This window comes from Acinonyx jubatus, chromosome F2 (assembly GCF_027475565.1).
Source record: "Acinonyx jubatus isolate Ajub_Pintada_27869175 chromosome F2, VMU_Ajub_asm_v1.0, whole genome shotgun sequence".
In the NCBI taxonomy this organism is placed as follows: domain Eukaryota; kingdom Metazoa; phylum Chordata; class Mammalia; order Carnivora; family Felidae; genus Acinonyx; species Acinonyx jubatus.
In genome coordinates this window covers 77,957,556-77,980,521 of record NC_069394.1, presented here as the reverse complement: position 1 = coordinate 77,980,521, position 22,966 = coordinate 77,957,556, and the positions used below count along the sequence as shown (strand labels likewise).

Genomic DNA, 22,966 nt, shown 5'->3' with positions numbered 1-22,966 from the left:
CACTGTGAGATCATGACCTGAGCTGAAGTCAGACGCTTAACCGACTGAGTCACCCAGGCACCCCCCTTTTTTTTTAATGTTTTTCATTCATTTTTGAGAGAGAGAGAGAGAGAGAGAGAGAGGGAAAGCATGAGTGGGGGAGGGGCACAGAGAGAGGGAGACACAGAATTCAAAGCAGGTTCCAGGCTCTGAGCTGTCAGTACAGAGCCCCACATGGGGCTCGAACTCAAGAACCATGAGATCATGACCTGAGCCAAAGTAGGATGCTTAACTGACTGAGCCACCCAGGCACCCCTATTTTTCTTTTGTATTTTATATTTTCTTTATTATTTTGTATATTACAGGTTTTTAATCATTTTTATATGAATATTTCTAGGATGTAGAACAAATCTGAGTTTCCATTATTTCATTTGGGGAAATTCACTTTGATATACAAGTGTTTTGGATTACAAGCATGATTCCGCAACAGATTATGCTCACAAACCAAGGTCTTATTGTATTATACGTATTATAATACAGTATTATATGTATTATAATATCGCTAAAGACAAACTCCAAGCATACAATCGTCAGCTCAGAACCATTTTCACAGATTGTAAAAAATATTTTTAGGGGCACCTGGGTGGCTCAGTTGTTTAAGAAGCATCTGACTTGACGCTTACCTTAGGGCTTGTGAGTTTGAGCCCTGCAGTGGGCTCCTTGCTGACAGTGGGGAGCCTGCTTGGGATCCTCACTCTCCCTCTCTTTTTGCCCCTCCCCTGCTCTTGCACTCTTTCTCTCTCTCAAAATAAATAAGTACACATTTAAAAATATATATTTTTAGATAACACATATACAATAACATGGATGAACCTTGAAAACATCATATTAAGTGAAAGAAGCCAGACACAAAAGTATAAATATTGAATTATTCCATTTATATGAGGTACTTAGAATAGGCCAATTTATAGAGACATAAGTAGAATAGAGATTTGCAGGGCCTGAGAAGAGGGAAAAATGGGACGTAATTGTCTAACGGGTACAGAGTTTCTATTTGGGATGATGACAAAGTTCCGGAAATGGAAAATACTTATGGTTGCACAACATTGTGCATATGTGCATAATGCCACTGAATTGTACACTTAAAAATTATTAAAATGGTAAATTTTATGTTATATATATTTTGCCACAATAAAAACAAAGGAATTTTATCATATACTAGAGAGTTGTGATTATTAGCTATTTCTTCTTTTTGTTTTTTTATTTTTTTAAGTTTATTTATTTTGAGAGAGAGAGACAGACAGAGATAGAGAGAGACAGAGAGAGAGAGAATGAGTGGGGAAGGGGCAGAGAGCAAGAGACAGAGAATTCTGTGCCTTCAGCACAGAGCCCAACACGGGGCCGAACCCACGAACCCTGAGAGCACGACCTGAGCCAAGATCAAGAGTCGGACACCTAACCAACTGAGCCACCCAGGCATCCCTTTCTTTTTGTTAAAAAAGAAAAAGAAAAACTAGAGGTGCCTGGGTGGCTCAGTAGGTTAAGCATCCGACTTTGGCTCAGGTCATGATCTCACAGTCTGTGAGTTCGAGCCCCACGTCGGGCTCGGTGCTGACAGCTGGGAACCCGGAGCCTGCTTCCAATTCTGTGTCTCCCTCTCTCTCTGCCCCTCCCCCGTTCATGCTCTGTCTCTCTCTGTGTCAAAAATAAATAAAAACATTTTAAAAATTAAAAAAAAAGAGAGAAAACATACTAGCTCCTACTCCCACATATGGGATCTAATGGTAACCGACATTCAAATTTCCACATCAAGGGCACAGTGAGGAGAAAAGCTGTCTTGACATGTCCTGGTGGGCAAGGCCATGTCGTATCCAACACACCGTGAGGGCCTCATGCCTGAGGGAGAAGAAGGCAGGAGAAAGTGCTCTTGCACAGGCCACTGGGTCTCAGCATCCAGGCACCCTGGGTTGGGACTTGAGGGATAGACTGGGTCCTCCGTGGAGAATTCTGGAGGGACTCATAGCAATGGCAACGTCCACCCTACTCCCAAACTTATTCCCTGGCCCACTGAAGTCAGATGCCCAGGAGCTCCAAACCCTTGATTCTGGACAGGGCCAGGAAGTCCGCTGACGCAAGACAGCTGGGAGACCTGACTCCGCAAAAGCCCTGAACCTCTTCCCAGCAGAGATCCACAGGGGTCTGAGCAAACGAACGACGAATAACATAGCAGTCACTTTCTGGGTTTTCTTTTTGCTCAGTAGTTCCAGATGTGAAGCTGAACATCCAACAACCAGGACGTGTCAGTGAACGCAGGCAATAAAAACTCACGCTAATGAGGCAATGGGGAAGTCTGCCACAACAGAAAACTTCTGGGAAAGAACCACTCTACTCCAGCCAAACACCACAGAAAACCCGTGGCCCCGTCCCCACCCATGCCAGTGAGAGCCAAGCAAGAAGCTAAACCTCCATCCACCCTTGTGAGGCTCAAATGAGGCCCAACACCTCCATCAGGCCCATCAGGCCCCAAGAGTGAAAATAATGAAACCCACCCAAGTTGACAGTAGAGACCACCTGGGAAGTCTCTACCCCCCACCCCAAACCAGCAGTAAAGAGCTGTCCCTCGTGTGCCCCATTGGGGTGGCATCAGGCCCTGGTGCCCGGTGGACAGTCAGTAGTTTCACCACCATGAAGCAGTAACAAAGCCACCCCCTCTACTTGGTGTCAGTGCAGGCCATGTGTGGGGGTGATAATGAAGCATGTACACTCCTCCCAGTGAGGAACACGTCAGCAGAGGTGCAGTGGAAAACCTCAACTCCCAACTCTGCCTAGAAGTAACAAGGAATCCCACTACCACAGGGATATCCATGGAGGCCAACTGGTGACCCTGAACTTCCATCCACTGGACAATGAAAAGGCACCTTCCTTCCCTAACAGAGCAGCAGTCAGCAAAAGCAGAGTAAATAAGATCCAGAGTCTCATAATGTAATACCCAAGAAGGTCCAGGTTTTAACCAGAAACGACTCCCCATAGTAACAACCAGGAAGATATCAAACTGAGTGAAAAAAAACGTAATAAATAAATGCTGTTATGGGCTAAATCGTGCCCCACTCCCACTCCCGATTAAATATTAAATTTCAATACCTCAGAATGTGACTCTATTTGATTATAAGGCCTTTATAAGGAGGCAATTAAGGTAAAATGAGGTCATTAGGGTGGGCCCTAATCCAATTTGACTGGCATGCTTATAACAAGAGATTAGGACATGTGTGTGTATACGTATATGCATGGAGGAAAGACCACCGGAAGACAGACAGAAGACAGCCATCTACATGCCAAGGAGAGGGAACCTTAAAAGAAAGTAACCCTGCCAACCCCTTGATCTTGGACTTCTGACCTTCAGAACTCTGAGAAGATAAACTTCTCCTGTTTAAGCCACCAGTCTGTGGTTCTTTGTTACGGCAGCCTTAGCAAACTAACACAGATGCCAACGGCAGGACAACAGTGATTTTAGAATGCTGTGATATATGTCTTAGGAGTCATAAAAATGTTTCAGTATCTAATCACAAATAAGCTGGAAATAAAAAAATAAGGTTTCAACCAACAAATAGAAAATACAAAAAAAGACCCAAATAAAAACTTGAGAATATAAAAGTACATATAACTAAAATTGAAAAAAAAAAAAACAACAACAACAACTGGGGCGCCTGGGTGGCTCAGTCAGTTAAGCGTCCAACTTCAGCTCAGGTCATGCCCTTGTGGTTCGTGAGTTCGAGCCCCACATTGGCCTCTGTGCCGACAGCTCGGAGCCAGGAGCCTGCTTCAGGTTCTGTATGTTCCTCTCTCTCTGACCCTTCCCTGCTTACACACTCTCTCACTCTCTTTCAAGAATAAATATTTAAAAATTTAAAAAATATATAATAACTACTTTCCCTTTTGAAGAACAGCTCTTGGGCTGCTACTGAGCCTTAAAAGAGACCGAATGTGGGGCGCCTTGGTGGCTCAGTCCGTTGAGCGGCCGACTTCGGCTCAGGTCACGACCTCACGGTCTGTGGGTTCGAGCCCCGTGTCGGGCTCTGTGCTGACAGCTCAGAGCCGGGAGTCTGTTTCGGATTCTGTGTCTCCCTCTCTCTCTGACCCTCCCCCCGTTCATGCTCTGTCTGTCTCTGTCTCAAAAATAAATAAACGTTAAAAAAAAAATTAAAAAAGAAAAAAGAGAGACCGAATGCTTATCCATGGGCCACCAAGTTACCATGTGATCTGAGCTGTCCATCATGAGCTGGGTGTTATCTGACCTACCGAGCCCTAAAGCTGGATGTGTACAGCAACACTCCACCCTCACATGGAGGTGACATACACACGATCAAGGCCAAGCAGGACCTAAAGCCAAAAACAAGTGACCTAAAGAAGTGACCTAAATGCCCATGGTTCCTCTTCTTGCTCTACCACCTTCTCTGTCCCAGCCTGTAGCTATGGCCTCATGGAGAGCTTCCTAAGACCAGCTGGCAGAGAAAGAGGAACCTCGGGCCTAGTTTACACGTGGCTCTGCCCGGGAGGCAGGCACCACCCAGAAGTGCAGAGCTGCCACACTCTAGCCCCCTTCTGGGACATCCCTGAAGACGGTGGTGAAGGAAAACCCTCCCAGTGGGAAGAACTGTAAGCAGCACACGGGTTGTTCACTTTGGTTGGAAGGAGAGATAAGCCAGATACGCTGATATGTACCGATTCGTGGGCTACGGCAAATCATCTGAGCGGATGGCCAGATGTTTGGAAGGAACATGATTGGAAAATTGGGTGACAAAAGAAAGTGGAAGAGATGAGTGACTGTATCTTTCTACATGGCAAAACACATAAAAATATTTGCATGCTATGTGGATGTCCAGCAAAGGATGACCTCAGCAGAGGAGGATTAAAGAATCAGTTGGATAAAATGCCCCATTCTGTGGATACTAGCCAGCCTCTTTCCACAGCCTTTCCTTCCTGCCGTTGCCCAATGGGCTCATGAACAAAGTGGCCACGGCGGCAGGGATGGAGCTTATGCGTGGCCTTGGACACATGGGTTTTCACTCACCAAGGCAGGGAGAGGCAGCTATGCCTCCAAGTGGATACCTGCTACGTGGACCAGACCACTCCACTCAGTATATCAGGGCACGACCTGCCACATAGGGTTGGAAACATGTATTACTCCCCCCTACCCCTACCACAGACACCTTGTTCCCCTCTTGTTCCCCTTTTATTCTTCACAAGGCATAGTATCCCCACATTTGTGTCCCTGATAAAGTAATTTACTCTGTGTCCATTTTTCTGGTCATAAAGGCATACAGGATTGTTTCACAGACTAGTGATATTGTATGCTGTTCACACACATAGTAGGTGATAACAAATAATAGATCTGTGAAGTGATCTCAGTACCAGAATCAGGGAACGGGAAGGAATCACAGGAAGCCACAACACCAGTATAATCCAGTAACTCAGAGACGACCTGAAGGCGTCTACTCAGGGAGCCACCAAATATAACACATCAGGTACTTCAGAGCACAGGGTTTGAAGAAGCTGAAGATGTAAGAGTGTATATGGTGCTCATTATATCTTACTTCATCCAAACAGCAATGGGGAGCCAATGAAGGACCCTTAGAAGAACGGCGTGATTGAAACTTTTTTTTTTAATTTTTTTTTAAGGTCTATTCATTTCTCAGAGACAGAGAGACAGAGCACGAGCGGGGGAGGGGCAGAGAGAAAGAGGGAGACACAGAATCTGAAACAGGCTTCAGGCTCCGAGCTGTCAGCGCAGAGCCCAATGTGCGGCTCGAACTCACGAACCACAAGGTCATGACCTGAGCTGAATTTGGACACTTAGCCGACTGAGCCACCCAGCTGCCCCGAAACTTTATTTTTTAAAAAGATAGCTGATTAATTGTCTTTCAGAGACACAGAAGAGGAAGACCTTGGACAGAGAAATGAGGTTTTCTCACAGTCAAGGTGTTGGGTAACAAGGATTAAATGTAAGTCGGCATGGTGGGCATGGATAGGGAGGGAAGATATGAGCAGCATTAAAGCAGAACCTACAGTACTTACAACTGATTAGATACGGTGGGAGAGAAACTGGGAGAAGGCCAGTATGATGCATGGATATTTAGTTCACATGACTTGATGAGTCTGTCACCATTTCCCAAAATAAGAAGCATGTTTGGAGGGAAAATAAGTAGCAAGTTTGAAGGGAGAAAGATAGTTTAGTTAAGTTTAAATCATGTTGAATGTGAAACTTCTATGGGACATGTCAGTGGAAATATTGAGAAAGCAAGTGTGTGTGTGTAGATTTGAAAACATAAAACAATTGATGCTTGAAATAAATATTTGTGAGTCAGCAGCATCTGGATAACAACTGATAACCTTGGAAGCAGACGTGTTCAACCATAGTATGAAAAAGAACAGAGCCTTGGACAGAACTCTAGGTGAAGGAGTCTGAGACAAAACAGACAGAACAGTGAAGAGAAGACCAGGAACATGAAAGCTGTCATTAATACCAAAGAATTTTTCAAGAGGATGAGGGGTCGACAAAAGGAAACCACTAGACATAATTAAACATACTATACAATGGAATATTTTCAATATTTTCAATCGTGTTTAACAACACGAGTGGCGTTTGTCAGAGAACTTCTAATAGCGTAGTAGGAACAGAGGCTGGTTTGGAGTGAGTAGAAGCAAATAAGGGGTAAGTAAGGGGAAACAGAGAGCTTGGAATACAAACCTCCCCTTCCCCATTATTTAGTCTTCACAAACTCACCAGCCTTATCTCTCATCCTGCTCTATTTGGGCCCTACAATCTAATCATTAAAGGACAGTTGCCATTTCCCAAACATTCCAGACCATGTCTTGCCTTTTCTCACACATCTTCCTTTCAAGATTAAGCTAAAGCATTGCTCCTTCCATCAAGTCTAACCTGTTTCCAGCCCTATGGCTCCCAAGTGGAAATGACCTCTTCTCCCTTTGTGAACACAGTGCCCATCGTGTAAGTCTATCCTGGTGACTACATCAAGATATGCTTGATTGTTATTGCAACGTGAGCCTCACTCTTGGAAGCCCAATGTGAATGTGATAGATTACAGAAATGGCCACAGGTTTCTCTCCATGCCTGGAGCCACACCCTTTTGCCAGGTGATTCTGCTGATTTGCCCATCGAAAGGTAGAATCCATTTTTCCAATGCTTGAATTAGATTTTGGCCATGTGGTTTGACTTGGGAAATGGGACACTAGCAAACATGACACAAGAAAGGCATGACAAGTTCATCTCTGCTGGGACTAGGGATAAGATCATCATAAACAAGCACAGTCTAGCTGGATAGAGGAAGAGAGACCATGTGGAGGAGAAAGGCATCCCAGTTGACACTGGGCAATTGCCAGACATGTGAGTAAAGCCATCCTACAGCTTCCAGCCTCAGCTGAGCCAGCCTAGATCAGAAGATCTGCTCAACCAACCCATAAGTCAATCATGAGAAATAGTAATTCTTTACTATTTTAAGTCACTAAGTTCTTGAGTACTTTGGTACATAGCAAAAGCTAACTGATACAATGAACAAGAAACTTCATGAAAATTTCATTCATTTTGTTAGACTGCCATTAATGCTCAGGGTGTATTAACAGAGTGGCCGGAAATGATGAGAGTTGTGTCCCCCAAGTTCACACTATTAAAGGTGGTAATCACTTGCCCAAGAACTCATTGCTTGTAAATTGCCCGATATTTCCACAAGAATATCTTTTTTTTCTACCGGATGTAAAGGGAGTGTGGTACACTCCACGTAAATTCAGAGACTAGAGAGAGATGGAAAAGGCCAATGCTGGATATACAACTTCAAATGACATATTCAGCCAAAGATCTAAGAAGTTGAGTCTGTGCAGAGGGGGTAGCATTCAGTCATAGAAGTTCATGAGGACAGTGATGCCAAGGACTGGCCTAGAAGGAGAAAGAAGCTATAATTCAGAGAAGAAACTCTGGGAACCAAACCCAGAAACAAAATTATGGATTTGAATGTGGAATAAATTTCCTCTATAAATACTACCAAATAATGCTCAATATATCTCAAATATGAGCAGATAGGCAACAGCTCCTACTCTATGGATAAGTTTCTTAAAATTGTTCAATGCTCAACAGTAATGAGATTATTATCACTTTGTAGATGCCAGGATGTTTCTGAAAAAATAAAATTTTATTTTGGAGTTTATCATTAGATGCATTCTAACTTGGTTAAGAATAATGAATACCAGGGTTGCTGTTCATAACCATTGCTGGTCTGCTACACCAAATAAAAGGAACATTTTGCTCTCACTTTTTCAATGTATCTTAGGTCCAAAATTCAGCTAACCTTAAATGAACCAGTTTCCAAAGGTATCCTCAAACAATCATGCTTTTTCTTGTGAATCTGAAAGCAAAATTCATCCTGAGATATTCAATTTGTTTTTGCCCAGGGGAATCAATGATACGTTTTGGACCAAAACACATTAGAATTTCAGAAGAGTTCAGAGATGCTTTTGTTTTAGGGAAAAATACATGCTCTCCTTTGTGTTTGGCAGGGCAAAACTGCAACTCTGTGATATATCTGGTCTAATAAAAATTAGTCTCCTAAATATACATGCACTATAACTACTTTATGTAATACAAACACTTGGAATCCTTGGGAAAAGGCGCAACGGAAATGACTGATAGATATACGTTATTGAAAAGGCTCACACGTTTAATGGTGTTATCTCCCTTTTCAAGAAATAATGAACTCAGCATAATTAAAAGTATTAATCAGTCAAATATCAAGCATTTATTGATCACCTTATATTCTCTTACTTAGTCAACAAATATTTCATAAGCACTCACTCTGTTCTAGAGGTTGGGATATTTGGTATATAAGAGGATTATGGCCACTTGCCTTCACAGAATCCAGTGAGAAGTCGGAAAATAAGTATAAAAATGAGGGGGAAACATTAACAGTTATGGTATACCTGATAAATGAAATAAACAGGGCACTCTGATAGAGAAAAAAGGAGGAGAGGGTCAATTGACCTAGAGTGAGTCCTAGGGAGATGACATTAAAGCTGAGACAAGACAGGGGCCCCTGGGTGGCTCAGTCGGTTGAGTGTCCGACTTCAGCTCAGGTCACGATCTTGTGGTTCGTGTGTTCGGGCCCCACGTCGGGCTCTGGGCTGATGGCTCAGAGCCTGGAGCCTCCTTCCGATTCTGAGTCTCCCTCTCTCTCTGCCCCTCCCCGACTCATGCTCTGTCTCTCTCTGTCTCAAAAATAAATAAAACATTAAAACAAACTTAAAAAAAAAAAAAACCAAGCAGCTCAAGAACAGGGGTGCTGGGGGCACCCGAGGGGCTCAGTCGGTTAAGCATCTGACTCTTGATTTCGGCTCAAGACCGTGATCTCACAGTTCATGAGTTCAAGCCTTACACTGGGCTCTGTGCTGGCAGCGCAGAGCCTGCTTGAGATTCTCTCTTTTTCTCCCTCTCTCTCTCTGCCCCTCCCTGGCTCATGTTGTCTCTGTCTCTCTGAGAATAAATAAATACAAACGTAAAGAATAAGGGTGCTATTTACCCTTATTCTGAAAAGACAGAAACAGACGTGTGCTAGCATAGAATTGTTTCCTAAGCTTTGTATCAACTGGAGAGAAATACAGGCGAGACCCTGAGTCTCAACTGTGTGGCCATGGAGACCTCAACACACAGACACACAGGGAGAGAAGGGGAAATAAACACCAAGTATAATTAAACGTCAAATTACACAGTATATCCTCTGAATGATCGAGCTGAAGACTCAGGGAATGGGGGCGCCTGGGTGGCTCAGTCGGTTAAGCGTCCGACTTTGGCTCAGGTCATGATCTCGCGGTTCGTGAGTTCGAGCCCTGCATCCAGCTCTGCGCTGACTGCTCAGAGCCTGGAGCCTGTTTCAGATTCTGTGTCTCCCTCTCTCTCTGACCCTCCCCTGTTCATGCTCTGTCTCTCTCTCTCAAAAGTAAATAAAAGTTCAAAAATATATATATAAAAAAAAAAAGACTCAGGGAATGGAGTCGAAAATAAAACCTAGGTGTGTGGAGGAGTGGGAATGTGTAAGGAAACGATAAGTAGGAAAGGGGCCAGGGAAGGCTCCCAGGGCAGTGGCAAGAGAACCGGAGTATTCGTGGCACGGACCGAGACAAGAATGGGGATCTCCTGTGAGAAGAGCAGATGTTGCCTCTCATCTGCCATAAAGTCACCAAACAAATCTACAACCACATTCCCTCTCCAGCTCCGCAGCCCCACTGCAGACCTACGTCCAGGCTGTCCTCATGCACAGCACTTCAGGCGACCTTGGCGTACCTTCCCACCACTGAGGCTCTGCCTCAAGTGAACCTGCCCGTTCTCCCAGGCTGGCCTCTCTCAAACCGCAGAACCAGTCACACCCGTCCCCTAAAACTCTCCCCACGTCTCCTCATCAACAATACAACACAGTCTAGATTCCCGTCAAAGGTCTTTCCGGTCTGACCCCTTGGCTCCCAGTTAGCTCATTCTGTCCTTCCTCCTGCACCCACTGCGCCAACCAACACGTGCCATCTTAAAGTCAACATGGTCCTTGTGAATGCTGTTTGCATATTATTTTCCTCAACATTGTGATTAAGTATTCTGGCAAAAGTGGGCAAGACAACAAAACAACAGTCTTAGAGCTGATGCCATAATGGCAATATCGACAGTTCTTAGCTTCAGTCGATGATTCAGTAATTCCTAAGCACCCCCTTATTTGAAGTCTAACCTGCCCATCACACTGGGAAGCAGAATTGGTCTTCCTCTGCTCTGGCACCATCTTACATGTGCCCATATTACAAAACCTATTGTCCTATAAGTACGTGTGTCTTTATCCCCCAAACACATATGTAGGTATTACTCATGCCTTTTCATCTTTATACACTAGCACCCGGGTTCCTTCCCCACTACCTACCCCAACATCTCCACAGACCACCGAATTAACAAATGCCGCCATTTTTCATAGTGTTTGCCAATCCTCTCTCCAAAGAGCTCAGGTATGCTCTCAGCATCTTGGATGGATCAGCTCACAGAATGACAGCAGACGGCCAGCATAACCTTACAGTATTATTGACACAAAGTGGCAAAGTTGGGCCATCTTCAACTGCCTCAGACCCGACATTTTCTTCTAAACCTTACAATTCCATTTTCTTCTTATCCAGACAGGTGTGGTCTGCATCAAATTGATCTTGGAGCCCTATACAATCCCTACGAACTTCTCCGATTTGACAGGTAATCCTTACTTGGCATCCTTACTTGGAAAGATTTACTTCATTAGCCACATGAATCCGTTCACAACCTACTGCATAACGAAACTCTTATAAATTATCTCCTTTCCCAAACACACATCTTGCAGAAGATTTTTATCTTTCACTTAATGACTTGTATCTGGGTGCACCTGGGTGGCTCAGTCAAGTAAGCATCTGACTCTTGGTTTCAGGCTCGGGTCATGATCTCACGGTTCGTGAGTTCGAGCCCCGCGTCGGGCTCTATGCTGACAGCTAGGAGCCTGGAGCCTCTCCCTCTGCCCCCTCCCCTGTTTTCTCTCTCTCTTTCTCTGTCAAAAAACAACAAACATTAAAAAAAAAAAAACTATTTCAATGAGTAGTATCTGAACTGGCCAGATAATTGATTGGATGTTTTGTGACATGCTTCCCTCGCACAGAGCAGATAACTGCACTTGGACATGTCATCGATCCAAGCCACAGCAATGTTGAAGGTTCAGTTTATCCAAAATTAATTTCTTCCTAATAACTGTCATTTCACTGGATTCTTTACTAAGTATTGCACTAGTGATGAAGTTTCTTCTAAGGCATTATTTACAGTATTATGAAGTTTTTATGTTTTTTATTAATTTGCTTGTTTTACTGTAGGGTGATACTGTTTACATACCAGTGAGTAAAGAATTACAGAACCACAGGCCTGGAATGAAACACAAGGGGGTAAAGCTCCTTCACTTATAAGGACTGGCCACTCACACCACCAGTCTAGAAGCTTGAAGGGTCCTTAGTAAGGTTTCCCACATGGAGATCAAAACGGACACGCTAGGCATGTCAGCAATTAGGACAGCAAATAGAATGGACTGATTCTAAGAAGGAACCAGCAATTTAGGACTGAATGATTGAAAAAAAAAAAAAAAAAGCTGGGGCACCCGGGTGGCTCAGTCAGTTAGGCATCCAACTCTTGACTTCAGCTCCGGCCACAATCTCACGGTTCATGTGTTCGAGCCCTGCGTCACACTCTGCGCTGACAGTGTGGGGCCAGCTTGGGATCCTCTTCTCTCTCTCCCTCACTTTCTGCCCCTCCCCCACTGGTGCTCGCTCTCTCTCTCTCTCTCTCTCAAAATAAATAAATAAACTTAAAAAAAAAAAAAAGAAAAAAAAGCTGGTCGAAGCCTTGCCTGTTAGGCTGGGGTATCTCAGCTGAACACAAAAGGCTGTGAGACTCCAGAGCTGATGTGTAGATATGAAATCTCGGGCTTCAGGAAGTTTCTATGATCACTGCTGAAATGAAAAGGGAGCTAAAGAGGTAGGATAGCGTATTCCCTTCTAGAAAGCAACCAACTTTTATACAAAGTGCTTATAAGTGAATCCACAAAGGGACACACTTGCGTAAAAATGTTAGTCACGTCTTTAAGATTCTTCAAAAAGAAAGTGTCGGCACTCACTCCTCGTTTAAACAAATGTCCTTCTAGTTCCTTCCTTCAGTCTTCCAGGTAAGCATGCCAGTCAGGATCTCCCAACTTTCAACTTACCAGCATGGTTTCTGAGTCAACATAGGGACTCGTTTGAAACAGCTTTATTCTCCTTTCCTTGTGATAAACAAAAGAGCACCGCAATTGTCAACGGTTGTATCTGTGAGCTAATTTTTCCAAAAATTGGTTCTCATCCAGGTTCATTAAAGTTCCTAACTGTCATGTGTTCACTGGCTTCAGAAGGTCTTGGATGGCTGAGTTGTTGATATAAAAAGCTTCTCTAGGATCTATGCAATTTTCGTAAGTATTGATTAATTAGATTTGAATGTGAAAGTTGGACAAACTGTTTTGTTTTTCGGCAAGTTAGAATTTTTGTGGCAGGGATGGGAGGGAATAAAAATGTGCACAAATACTCAACTGTGTTCAGATGAATAATCTGCTGAAAGCAACAACTGACTTCACTTAGAAATGTTCAAATGTGTTTTGTGTGAAGGTTGACAGTGGTTTTCAAGAAGATGAAGAATTACTTCGCTTAAAGCAAACAAAAAGGCCAAAAATAATCTATCAACACCGTAAGTTATTGTTGATGTTTCTTGCAACTTACAGATAAAGTAAATTTTCAAGTCCTTCAAAAGCATTTCTGGAAATCTGTCTGATTTGGTTGTTGTTCAGGAGACTGAAAAAACAAAAACAAACAAAGATCCCAAAATGAGAAACAGACTCTGCAAATATTATAACAGTTCTACTAGAAATAGTGCTTTACATAGTAGAAAAACATTTACTGACATGTTCATCAACTTTACAAATTTATAATTTTCTACTCAACAAAGCCTATGTTCAAATAGTAGTTTGTCATAAAAGCCTTCAAAAGTAATTTCTATTTATTAAATTACCCAAAAATACCCCTAAAGGAGGACTATAAACCCTGGGAGAAAAGGAAAATTATCAACAAAGTCACAATGACAGAGGAATATGTTTCTAAATAAACAGATGGAGAGTTATATACACTCAGGCTTAAGCACTTTACTTGGAAAAATAAATATCACAGCTCTTGGCCCACAGTGGACTCTCATTGTGTATTTGTTGAACTGTCAAACTGAGAGTCAATTACACCATAGGAAGTGAGGTTCTTATTATAGGACTATCAAATGGTCCAAAAATGACTTCTAAAAAATCCAGGGAGAAAAATAACAGGTGGCAAAAGTAAATTGGATTTGAACAGGAAAATCAGTTACAGAAAATCACCTCTCAGCCACTTTGAACACTTTGGAAAAGCAGTCGAGCAAATAAAAATTACAGATTGCTTTTCCTGCTAAATACACTTTAAATTTCTTTCAGATTTAAATTATGATGGCATGTCTAAATGTACAGGGAATGTCTACTAATTGGATTGGCACACATTTTTCTGAATATCGTATAGCATTTAAATACTCCAAAGCTTCTAGTATCTACTGTCAGAGTAAAATGTCAAAGGATTCACTTTGAGTGTATTATAAAAATATTTGTTTCGTGCATTTTTTTTTGTATGACTTATTAGGAAAACAGTGTTTTGGCCAATGGAGCAGGTGATGGTTTTAGTCATCATACACACGGAGACATCCCAGAGACCCCAAACGCGACTGTTTCTAACCTACTCACCCCATGACGCACAACTAAAGGTTCAGCCACACAGTTCCCCAAACAGCATTTGAAGCCACGATCCAATGCCCCACCTCTGGTACCAAAGACACTCCTCGCCACTTCTGCCTAGCGTTCTGGCCACCAGGGAGGCAGAACAATCGGTCTACAGCATGCATTAGAGTTGATGTCATACAGAGATAAGGTCCATTTTTATGGATAATTCTGAGCTTCAGTCAATGATCTAATCAACTTTATAGTCTACCATGTGTTCAAGAAACGTTTAAGCTGGCTAAAAGCAACACAGATAGTTGATATCTAGGTAATAGCAGTCACAAACATTGTCCTGAGAAAATTTGTCATTTACTGTCTCTGCATGTTCTTAATCTAATGTATAAAATCCATTACTATACTTCCTTTAGAATCCCCAAACTGCCATTGTACATCTATTTTTACTTGAAGAATGACTATTCTGTCCCCACATTCTATTAAATACATGCACCAACACATGTAGAAAAAAGTATACGTATGTACGCACACATGCATAGATATATTTACATACATGTGTTTATATGCATATGTGTGCACATAGATGCATATTTGAATATGTGTACGTGCACATGCATGCGTGGGTGTATATGTAGTCTGTGCACCTTCTATGTGATAGGTTTGTCTGTGTGCCACATGGTATGTGTGTGTAGAGAGTCTCAATCTCATCTGAAACACAGAATATAGGAAACTGACTAGTTTCTTAATTCTCCCCAGTGCCTAGTGCCTAGGAAAGAGTTGATCCACTTGATACAAAGGACGCCTTTAGTCATTAGTGCCTTTCAATACCACAACTGAAAAAGGAAAAAATACTGCTTATCCTCATTCATCTTTCTTCAGTACATGAAAAGTGCTCAAAGCCTATATTCTGCATATTCTTATGCAGTTATCTAAATTTTGTTAAAAATAAAAAACATTCAATTTCTACAATTGCACTGAAGTTGTTTTTATTTCTTTAATGTTGCAATTCAATATGAGTGTTAATACTCTAAAGTATGCGATCGAGCAATTTAACTCATAGGTTTTCTTAGAAATGTTTTTATTGCTGACAGGAAACAAATCCATTAAAGTGGTTCACAGTTGAATGTGTTTTCCAATCATAAGTACATATAACTTGTTAAGGTTTATTCAAAGCAGTATGTTTTTCATCAAAATATCTTTGTTGTAATTTTAACGGATGGAACGTATTCCTAACAATGTTCTGGTTAAATGATTATAGTCATTGTCATATATATTATTTTTTTAAATTTTTCATAAAGGAGGTGTACTCAAAATTTATGAGTAATATTATGGACATTCAGGACATAAAACAATATCTAACATCCTTTCACAAAAAAATCAATGCATGCTTTAGAAAATGCGTGGTTATATTCTATATCCTAATATTGCCTATTTTGCCAGGGAGGGGGAAAAAGAGAAGCAAACAACACCCCCAAGAAAAATGTTACACTTTTATCGAGGAAATAAAATAATTCCTGAAAACAGGACGTCTGCAATCCTGATGATCAGGACCTTGTGGGGAGAAAAACCAGCAACAGACTGATGGGCTGGTTTTATTCACCTTATCTTTCATTGTTGAAATGGTCTCCCACACACATACTCGGACATTTTGATGTGGAAATGGGATTTGGAGCTGATGGCCAAGAAAGAATTCTTGAGCCCTGTTTGGTACAAAAAGGTGGCCTTATTCAAGCATAGGCGTAGGACCCGTGGGCAGAAAGAGCTGCACTGGGGTTGTGGTGGGTGAATGATGATATACCTTCAAGCTGGGAGGAGGTTAGGGATACCTCCCAGAGAAAGGTCACTCTGCCTGTTTCAAGAACTTGTCAATGGACTGTAAGTAGTAAGGAAATTTAATTTTTTCTTTTGCCTTTGTTTCCCACGTCACACTTGATAGATAAATGCACACTGTGTGGGCGGGAACGTTTTGTTAAAAAGCAATTTGTAACTATTGGAAAGATAAAAGATTTTGCATAGTTATGTATCCATCAACGTGGGGAGAAGCAAAATTGAGCTTTCTCCTGTGTCAAATGAAATTTCCATTCAAGGTAATGCCAAGAATTACTCTGAGAGTGAATCATTATACCTACATTTAAGTACAAATAAAATAGGGGTTTTTTGGTAAGTGGCAATAACGTTAATCTGTTTCAGCTTTATAATTATGTTTACTTTTCATTTGGACACTCTCCAGAAATATGGTTCTGCTACCCTTAACACGGCAGGATTACCCTTAACACTTCATTTCTGTGCTCCCTGAAGTAAATAGTCTGACACTTTCAATGACTGTAACCCATGATTCCGTAGTTTACCAAGAGATTCTTGACCCAAATTAGTAATGACTATCTTTTGAAAATTTGCCACCACTAATACCACTAAAAATACTTGCATTATTATAAGCTCCATATAAATCATTTGCAGTTCAAATAGTTAAAAAAAAAAAAAAAGGCTAGGGGTAGGGGAGGAAAGGAAGAAAAAACTAGGCAGATTTAAAGAACACACTTCTACCATTGGATGTATCAGCTCCTCAAGCATATTTCTCAAAGGAAAAGGTAGATTTACATGTGGAATCTCTCTGTGAGTGACAAATTCTTTCACAGATCCAAGGGATAAACTGTCCTCTCTATCTTTTGAAATTTTAAGCCTTCAAATCTAAATGTTCTGAAGTAAAAGAAAGATACAGATATTTTGAAAGTGCATACTGATGGTCATTTGATTCCTTTTCTGTAATGTAAATACATAGATCCTTTCTGTATTTCCACTTGGTTCTTTGTTGTTATTAATTTGCTAAGAACTCTCTGCATGTAAAAAATTTAAATTTTTGCTTATAACATGTCAGGAACAGTTTTCAAAGATTATAGTTTGTACTTTCACCTCTCTATTATTTACATCATACAGATTTATATGATTTATATTTATATTATAAGTATATATTTATATTATTTATATCATAAGATTTAAAATGTTTCAAATTTTTATGTAATGAAATTTGTTAATCATTTCTTTCATAGCTTTGGGATTTTGTGTCATGCTTAGGCTTCTCTGAATCTAAAATTGCATTAAAAGCTTATTTTTCCTTAAGCTATTGTGGTTCTATTTTGATGCTTAAATATCTGACTTATCTGTAATTAATTTTTTTTTTCCAAATTACTTATGTATTGTCATTATTATTGACCTACATAGTCATATTTCCTCTGTGATTTGCAATGTTAATATAGTCATATACATATCTTTGACATGAGCTGGGTCTATTTCTAGACACATTACGATAGAAATATTTCAAATGTTGTGTTCTGTTTTGTTTTCTATATAGGGTAGTTTCTACCCCTCTTCTTTTTAAAATAGTAATTTTAATGGTTATTTGTAGAGCCACCCCCCCCCACCCATCACCCACCCCAGCATACTTTATGAACATTCTTCAAATTAAAAAAAGAAAAATCCCCTGGATACTTTAATTAGCATTTAAATGTTACCATATTGATTTTACCTCTCTAAGAATGTGATTTGTCTTTCCACTTATCTAACTATCTAAAAGAGGTATTCTCCAGTCAGTTGATTGTGGGTGTTTCCATTATACAATCATATCTTATGTTGACCATGATACTCTTGTCGTCTTTCCATAATGATAACTCATGTCTCTCCTCTCTCTGACCTAATGTCATGGAATACCACCTCTTAGTGATATAAATAATGGTACCAAAGAACATTTTAGTTTTTCACCGTAAAGAATTATGCCAGTTATAGACTAGAAATTTTAGAAGGGAGAAGAAAATTAAAAAAAGAATTCACCAGTCAAGTGTAAACAAGGAAACAGGACACTGACAAAATACTGCCATTGTGCTCATATATTGTCTCACCACAAATAATTATTACAAGCAGTAACTAGAAATGTGACATTTTTAGACCTAGACCAAAACTAAAGAAAGGGTGCATTTTTAGTAATATAGCAGGCAGAGCAGAACGACTTTAAGAAACGTCTTACAAAATTACAGTAAAATGAGTATATTATCCAATCTGTAACATCCATTATTAATATTAAAAAAATTGTCTATGCACTTAGATTTCTAAAAAGTTTTAGGCCTTAACGTTAGTGTAAGACATTAATTTTAAGCTTTTTTGAACATTCTAAATCTAAATGATTGGAATGCGCATGCATTTAGTGCATATATACATACAGACAGATAATAGCTATTGTGTCCTCTTCCAACATACAGAGCTAATGTCTATTCCTCTGAGCTCACACAGCACTAGGAACATGTGATCTTCATGTCACCTATATTAGAACTATAATGCTACATAAATAACCCGTGCTAATTATAGAAAAAGTAGACAACACAGACACATACAAAGAAAGTTAAAAACAAACAAACAAAAAGACACTGCCCAGAAATAATTGCTAACTATAGTAAATCTCTCCCCAACTTTAGATAGAAGAATTCAGTGTTTGTAAATTCCCCAAGGTCAGATACCTAGTACTTTTGTATGTTCTTTTTTTTTTTTTAATGTTTATTTATTTTTGAGACAGAGAGAAAGAGAGCAGGAGCAGGGGAGGGGCAGAGAGAGAAGGGGACAGAGGATCCTAAGCAGGCTCTACGCTGACAACCCTATGTGGGGCTCAAACTCATGAGCCATGAGATCATTACCTGAGAAAAAGTTGGACACTTAACAGACTGAGCCACCCAGCCACCCCTGTTTTTTCTATATTCTTGTATTATACCATATTAAATACAAACATTCCTTCCGGGATATGATTATGAAAGATATGATGACATATACTACATCAAAGACATTTCTCTCTTATGTGCATATAGTTAACAATATTAAATCTATTTTGGAGGAGGCAAGCTATGAAATTTGAAATTACCCAGCCGATAGGATAGATTTGCTGAAATGTAAAATAGGTCAGATTAGATACTCTTTTCCAATTTTCCTGGCCTCTCACCCAGGTTTGGCCATTTTATTCCAGTATTAAAAAGAGAATCCCAAGGCCAAGTGTACAGAATAATATAAATTTACTAAGTACCTTTTAAAATCCAACATCAGAGATAAGGCTCTTAAGTTATGAGTTTAATAATAAATAAAACTAATTTCTTAATGTTGAATAAAAGAAAAATTAAGGTTAGATGCTCTTCTAAAAAAAAAAAAAAAAAGATGCCAAATGCTATATGACTGTGAATTGTGGTGTGATTGACTTCAACAAACAAGGAAAATCACCTCTTGTTAAATTACTCACACGTGTGACGAGAAGCTGACATGATCCTGCAGTACAGATCATCCTAGAATGTTACACCTAAAGAGACCTTAAAAGTTGTCTCATTTTGGGGTGCCTGGGTGGCTGAGTCAGTTAAGCGTTGGACTTCAACTCAGGTCCGAATCTCGCAGTCCGTGAGTTCGAGCCCGGGTCGGGCTCTGGGCTGATGGCTCAGAGCCTGGAGCCTGCTTCTGATTCCGTGTCTCCCTCTCTCTCTGCCCTTCCCCCACTCGCATTCTGTCTCTCTCTGTCTCAAAACTAAATAAACGTTAAAAAAAAAAAGTCTCATTTTGAATGTCTCTTTGTGTTGACTCTCACAACAGTGAAACTGATGCAATGTGAGTCTGTTTCTCATCACAGCATATTTTTAATGAAGTGAACACGTGCCTATCAGAGATTGACAGCTAGCAACGCGATCACTCATATTCCAGCGGGGCTGGGAAACAGACGAAGCTTCACCCTCATGGTTCTTGCTAGCTCAATGACGAAGACAAAACACGATAAATCTTCAGGGGTGAGCACCTGCCACGTTAGAAACAATACTCTCTAACTATAGGGTACTTAAACCAAACTTTCAAAGGCAGAGTTTTCAGGGACATGAAATGAGCCTTAAACATCTACAGCAGGTTGGGGCGCCTGGGTGGCTCAGTTGGTGAAGCGTCTGACCTCGGCTCAGGTCATGATCTCACGGGTCGTGAGTTTGAGCCCCGCATCGGGCGCTGCGCTGACAAGCTCAGAGCCTGGAGCCTGCTTCGGATTCTGTGTCTCCCTCTCTCTCTGCCCCTAACCCACTCGAATTCTGTCTCTGTCTCTCTCAAAAATAAATAAACATTAAAAATTAAAAAAAAAACAAACCCAAACATCTACAGCAGGATGCCCAATAGAAACACGATGTGAGCAACAAAGGTAAGTGACATATAGAATTTCGAATTTTCTAGTAGCTTCATTTTTAAAAAAGTAAAAAGAGGGGTGTCTGGGTGGCTCAGTTGGTTGAGCCTCCAACTTTGGCTCAGGTCATGATCTCACAGCTCATGAGTCAGAGCCCCGCATCAGGCTCTGTGCGGACAGCTCAGAGCCAGGAGCCTGCTTCGGATTCTGTGTCTCCCTCACTCTCTGCCCCTAACTCACTCGCATTCTGTCTCTGTCTCTCTCTTTTAGACTCTTTTAGTCTCTTTTAGACTCTTATTTTCAGATGTTTTGCCACCCAAACATGTTTCATACTTAAAGTACATCTCATTTTGGATGAGCCACGTATCAAGCCACATAGATGGCTCCCTCCATAGGCTACTGCATTGAAAGGCACGGTTACTTTTCTCACATTTCCCACAACCTCCCAAAAACCTCTTTTCTTTTAATGTTTATTTATTTTTGAAAGAGAGAGGCACAGAGCATGAGTGGGGAAGGGGCAGAGAGAGGGAGACACAGAATCCGAAGCAGGCTCCAGGCTCTGAGCTGTCAGCAAAGAGCCTGACGCAGGGCTCAGATCCATGAACCATGAGACCATGACCTGAGCCAAAGTCAGACACTTACCCGACTGAGCCACCCAGGTCCCCCCCAAAACCTTTATTAACTAAAAAGTGCCTTGTATCCCAGAAAGAACTTGCCTCTCTGCCTCATACAATTTTCTAAAGCTTATGTGCTTGGGATATTTTCCTTCTGATAAGCTAACATGCTTAGATATATTGTGAAATACAGTTTGACCCATATATTTAGGCACTTTAGAGACAAATATTTTATTAAATGTCAAGCTCCAACATCCCACAGGCCATTCGGTATAGTGGTAGACCCGAGAAGTGAAAGCAGCTGGAAGAACTTTCCTATGCCCTCAGATGACAGTCCAAGGCATTCCAGCCACGGAACACTGCAGGCCATCTTTGAGAGTTAATTTGCACTAATAGTCGTAATTAATATCTCATTTTCTTTGTCAACCTCAGGAAGCTGCGATCCCTAATGGTCATAACAAAGGTGATATGAAGTCCACTTATTTTTGGCTGTTGGGCTGCTCATTATCACCATTACTCTCAACCAATTCTCTACCCTTACAACAAGTAATCAATGGTGGCTTGTTGAAATTATTGGGAAGCCACTATACTATCAGGAGAAATGTCTCCCCTACCCACCAATACTGCTCAGCACAATAAGAAAGCAGATGGATGCTATGACCACTTTCACTGACCTCTGGGCTTCCTTTTTAATCATTATGCCACAAAGAATTAATAAGGTGAAGAAAAAGAGAAAATAAATTTAATTTAGTGAGGCAAAAGGAAAGATTTCTTTCATTTCCTGCTTTGAACCTTATTTTCAGTGAGTCTTGATTGTAGAAATACTCAAATTGATGAGATCCTCTCTCAACTCACTTAACCCAGACCCCCAGCCCTCTGCCAATTCTACGAAGATTAACCTGAAAACTCTCAAGATTCCATTGTGTTAGCTATGACTTCTTATAAAGTCATTTCTAAAGCTTTTATGACTCTCTAAGGATGAATGACAGCTTTAAAAGAGAGACTCTAGGGCACTGCAAGAAGCACTATTTAATAAAAATATTATGTGTTCTAATCTTCAATAAATCTTTTGAGTGCTGAGTATTTTGGAGTTTGAATTTGTCCATCTGTAAAATTTTTTTAAATAAATCATCATAATAACACTGAGCGGGATACCCCACAATTGACTTGGGATTGAAATAAGATAATAATATATATGGAAATAGAAAATGAGAGGGACGTCGGGTTGGTTATTTATAGAGTGTGAGGATGACAGTAGGGACAGGGTGGTAAAGAATGACCTGGAAATAAAGGCTTCTCTTTGGAAAGACACCTCAGGAAATCCACTGGAATATAGTGTCCCCAAGACCGGGGTCTTCAACGTTAGCTGTGTTGATAATTGAAGCTGGATAACTCTGTGTTGGGAGATGTGATGTCCTGTGGATTACAGGATGCTTAGTAGCACCCCTGGGCTCTATCCTCTAGATGCTGGAGCATCCCCTTTGCCAGTTGCAACAAATATCCCCTGTGGAAAGAAACCGTGCTCAGCTAAGACTCACTGTCTGAGTCTGAGGCCTCAAGAAGGATCCCAGCTACGGTCTCCAGTTTCCCAGCCTCGATTTTCATGTACAAGGGAGTAATAACTAATAAGAATGATATACAGTAGTCACAAAACCTATTTTGGTGTTGTGGCAGCCTACCATCTCACTTCCTACAGGTTAAATGTTACGGCTGATCAAAATATGAGAAGAAGGAGAGGAGAAAAGTAGGCGGAATCTAGAGGTGGGAAGCAGGAAGCTAAGGTGAACTGAGGTAACGGACCAACAGAGTGATAGTGATGAAGAGATGTGGTAGGA

General features: G+C 41.0%; 1 protein-coding gene across 12 annotated transcripts in view; it reads right to left on the bottom strand.

The window, feature by feature from the left end:
• Window positions 1–22,966, bottom strand: part of PXDNL (peroxidasin like) — a 446,099-nt gene that overhangs the window by 220,280 nt on the left and 202,853 nt on the right. For 10 of the 12 annotated variants that reach the window (XR_008292690.1, XM_053208345.1, XM_053208348.1 and 7 more), the window contains one exon: window positions 13,321–13,392. The exons of the other annotated variants lie outside the window; for them this stretch is intronic. Coding sequence is in view for 8 of the 10 variants with exons in the window: in XM_053208345.1 (XP_053064320.1) it covers window positions 13,321–13,392 (72 nt within the window). In the remaining 2 variants the exon portion in view is untranslated. The remainder of the gene's footprint in view (window positions 1–13,320; window positions 13,393–22,966) is intronic. 12 annotated transcript variants of the gene reach the window in all.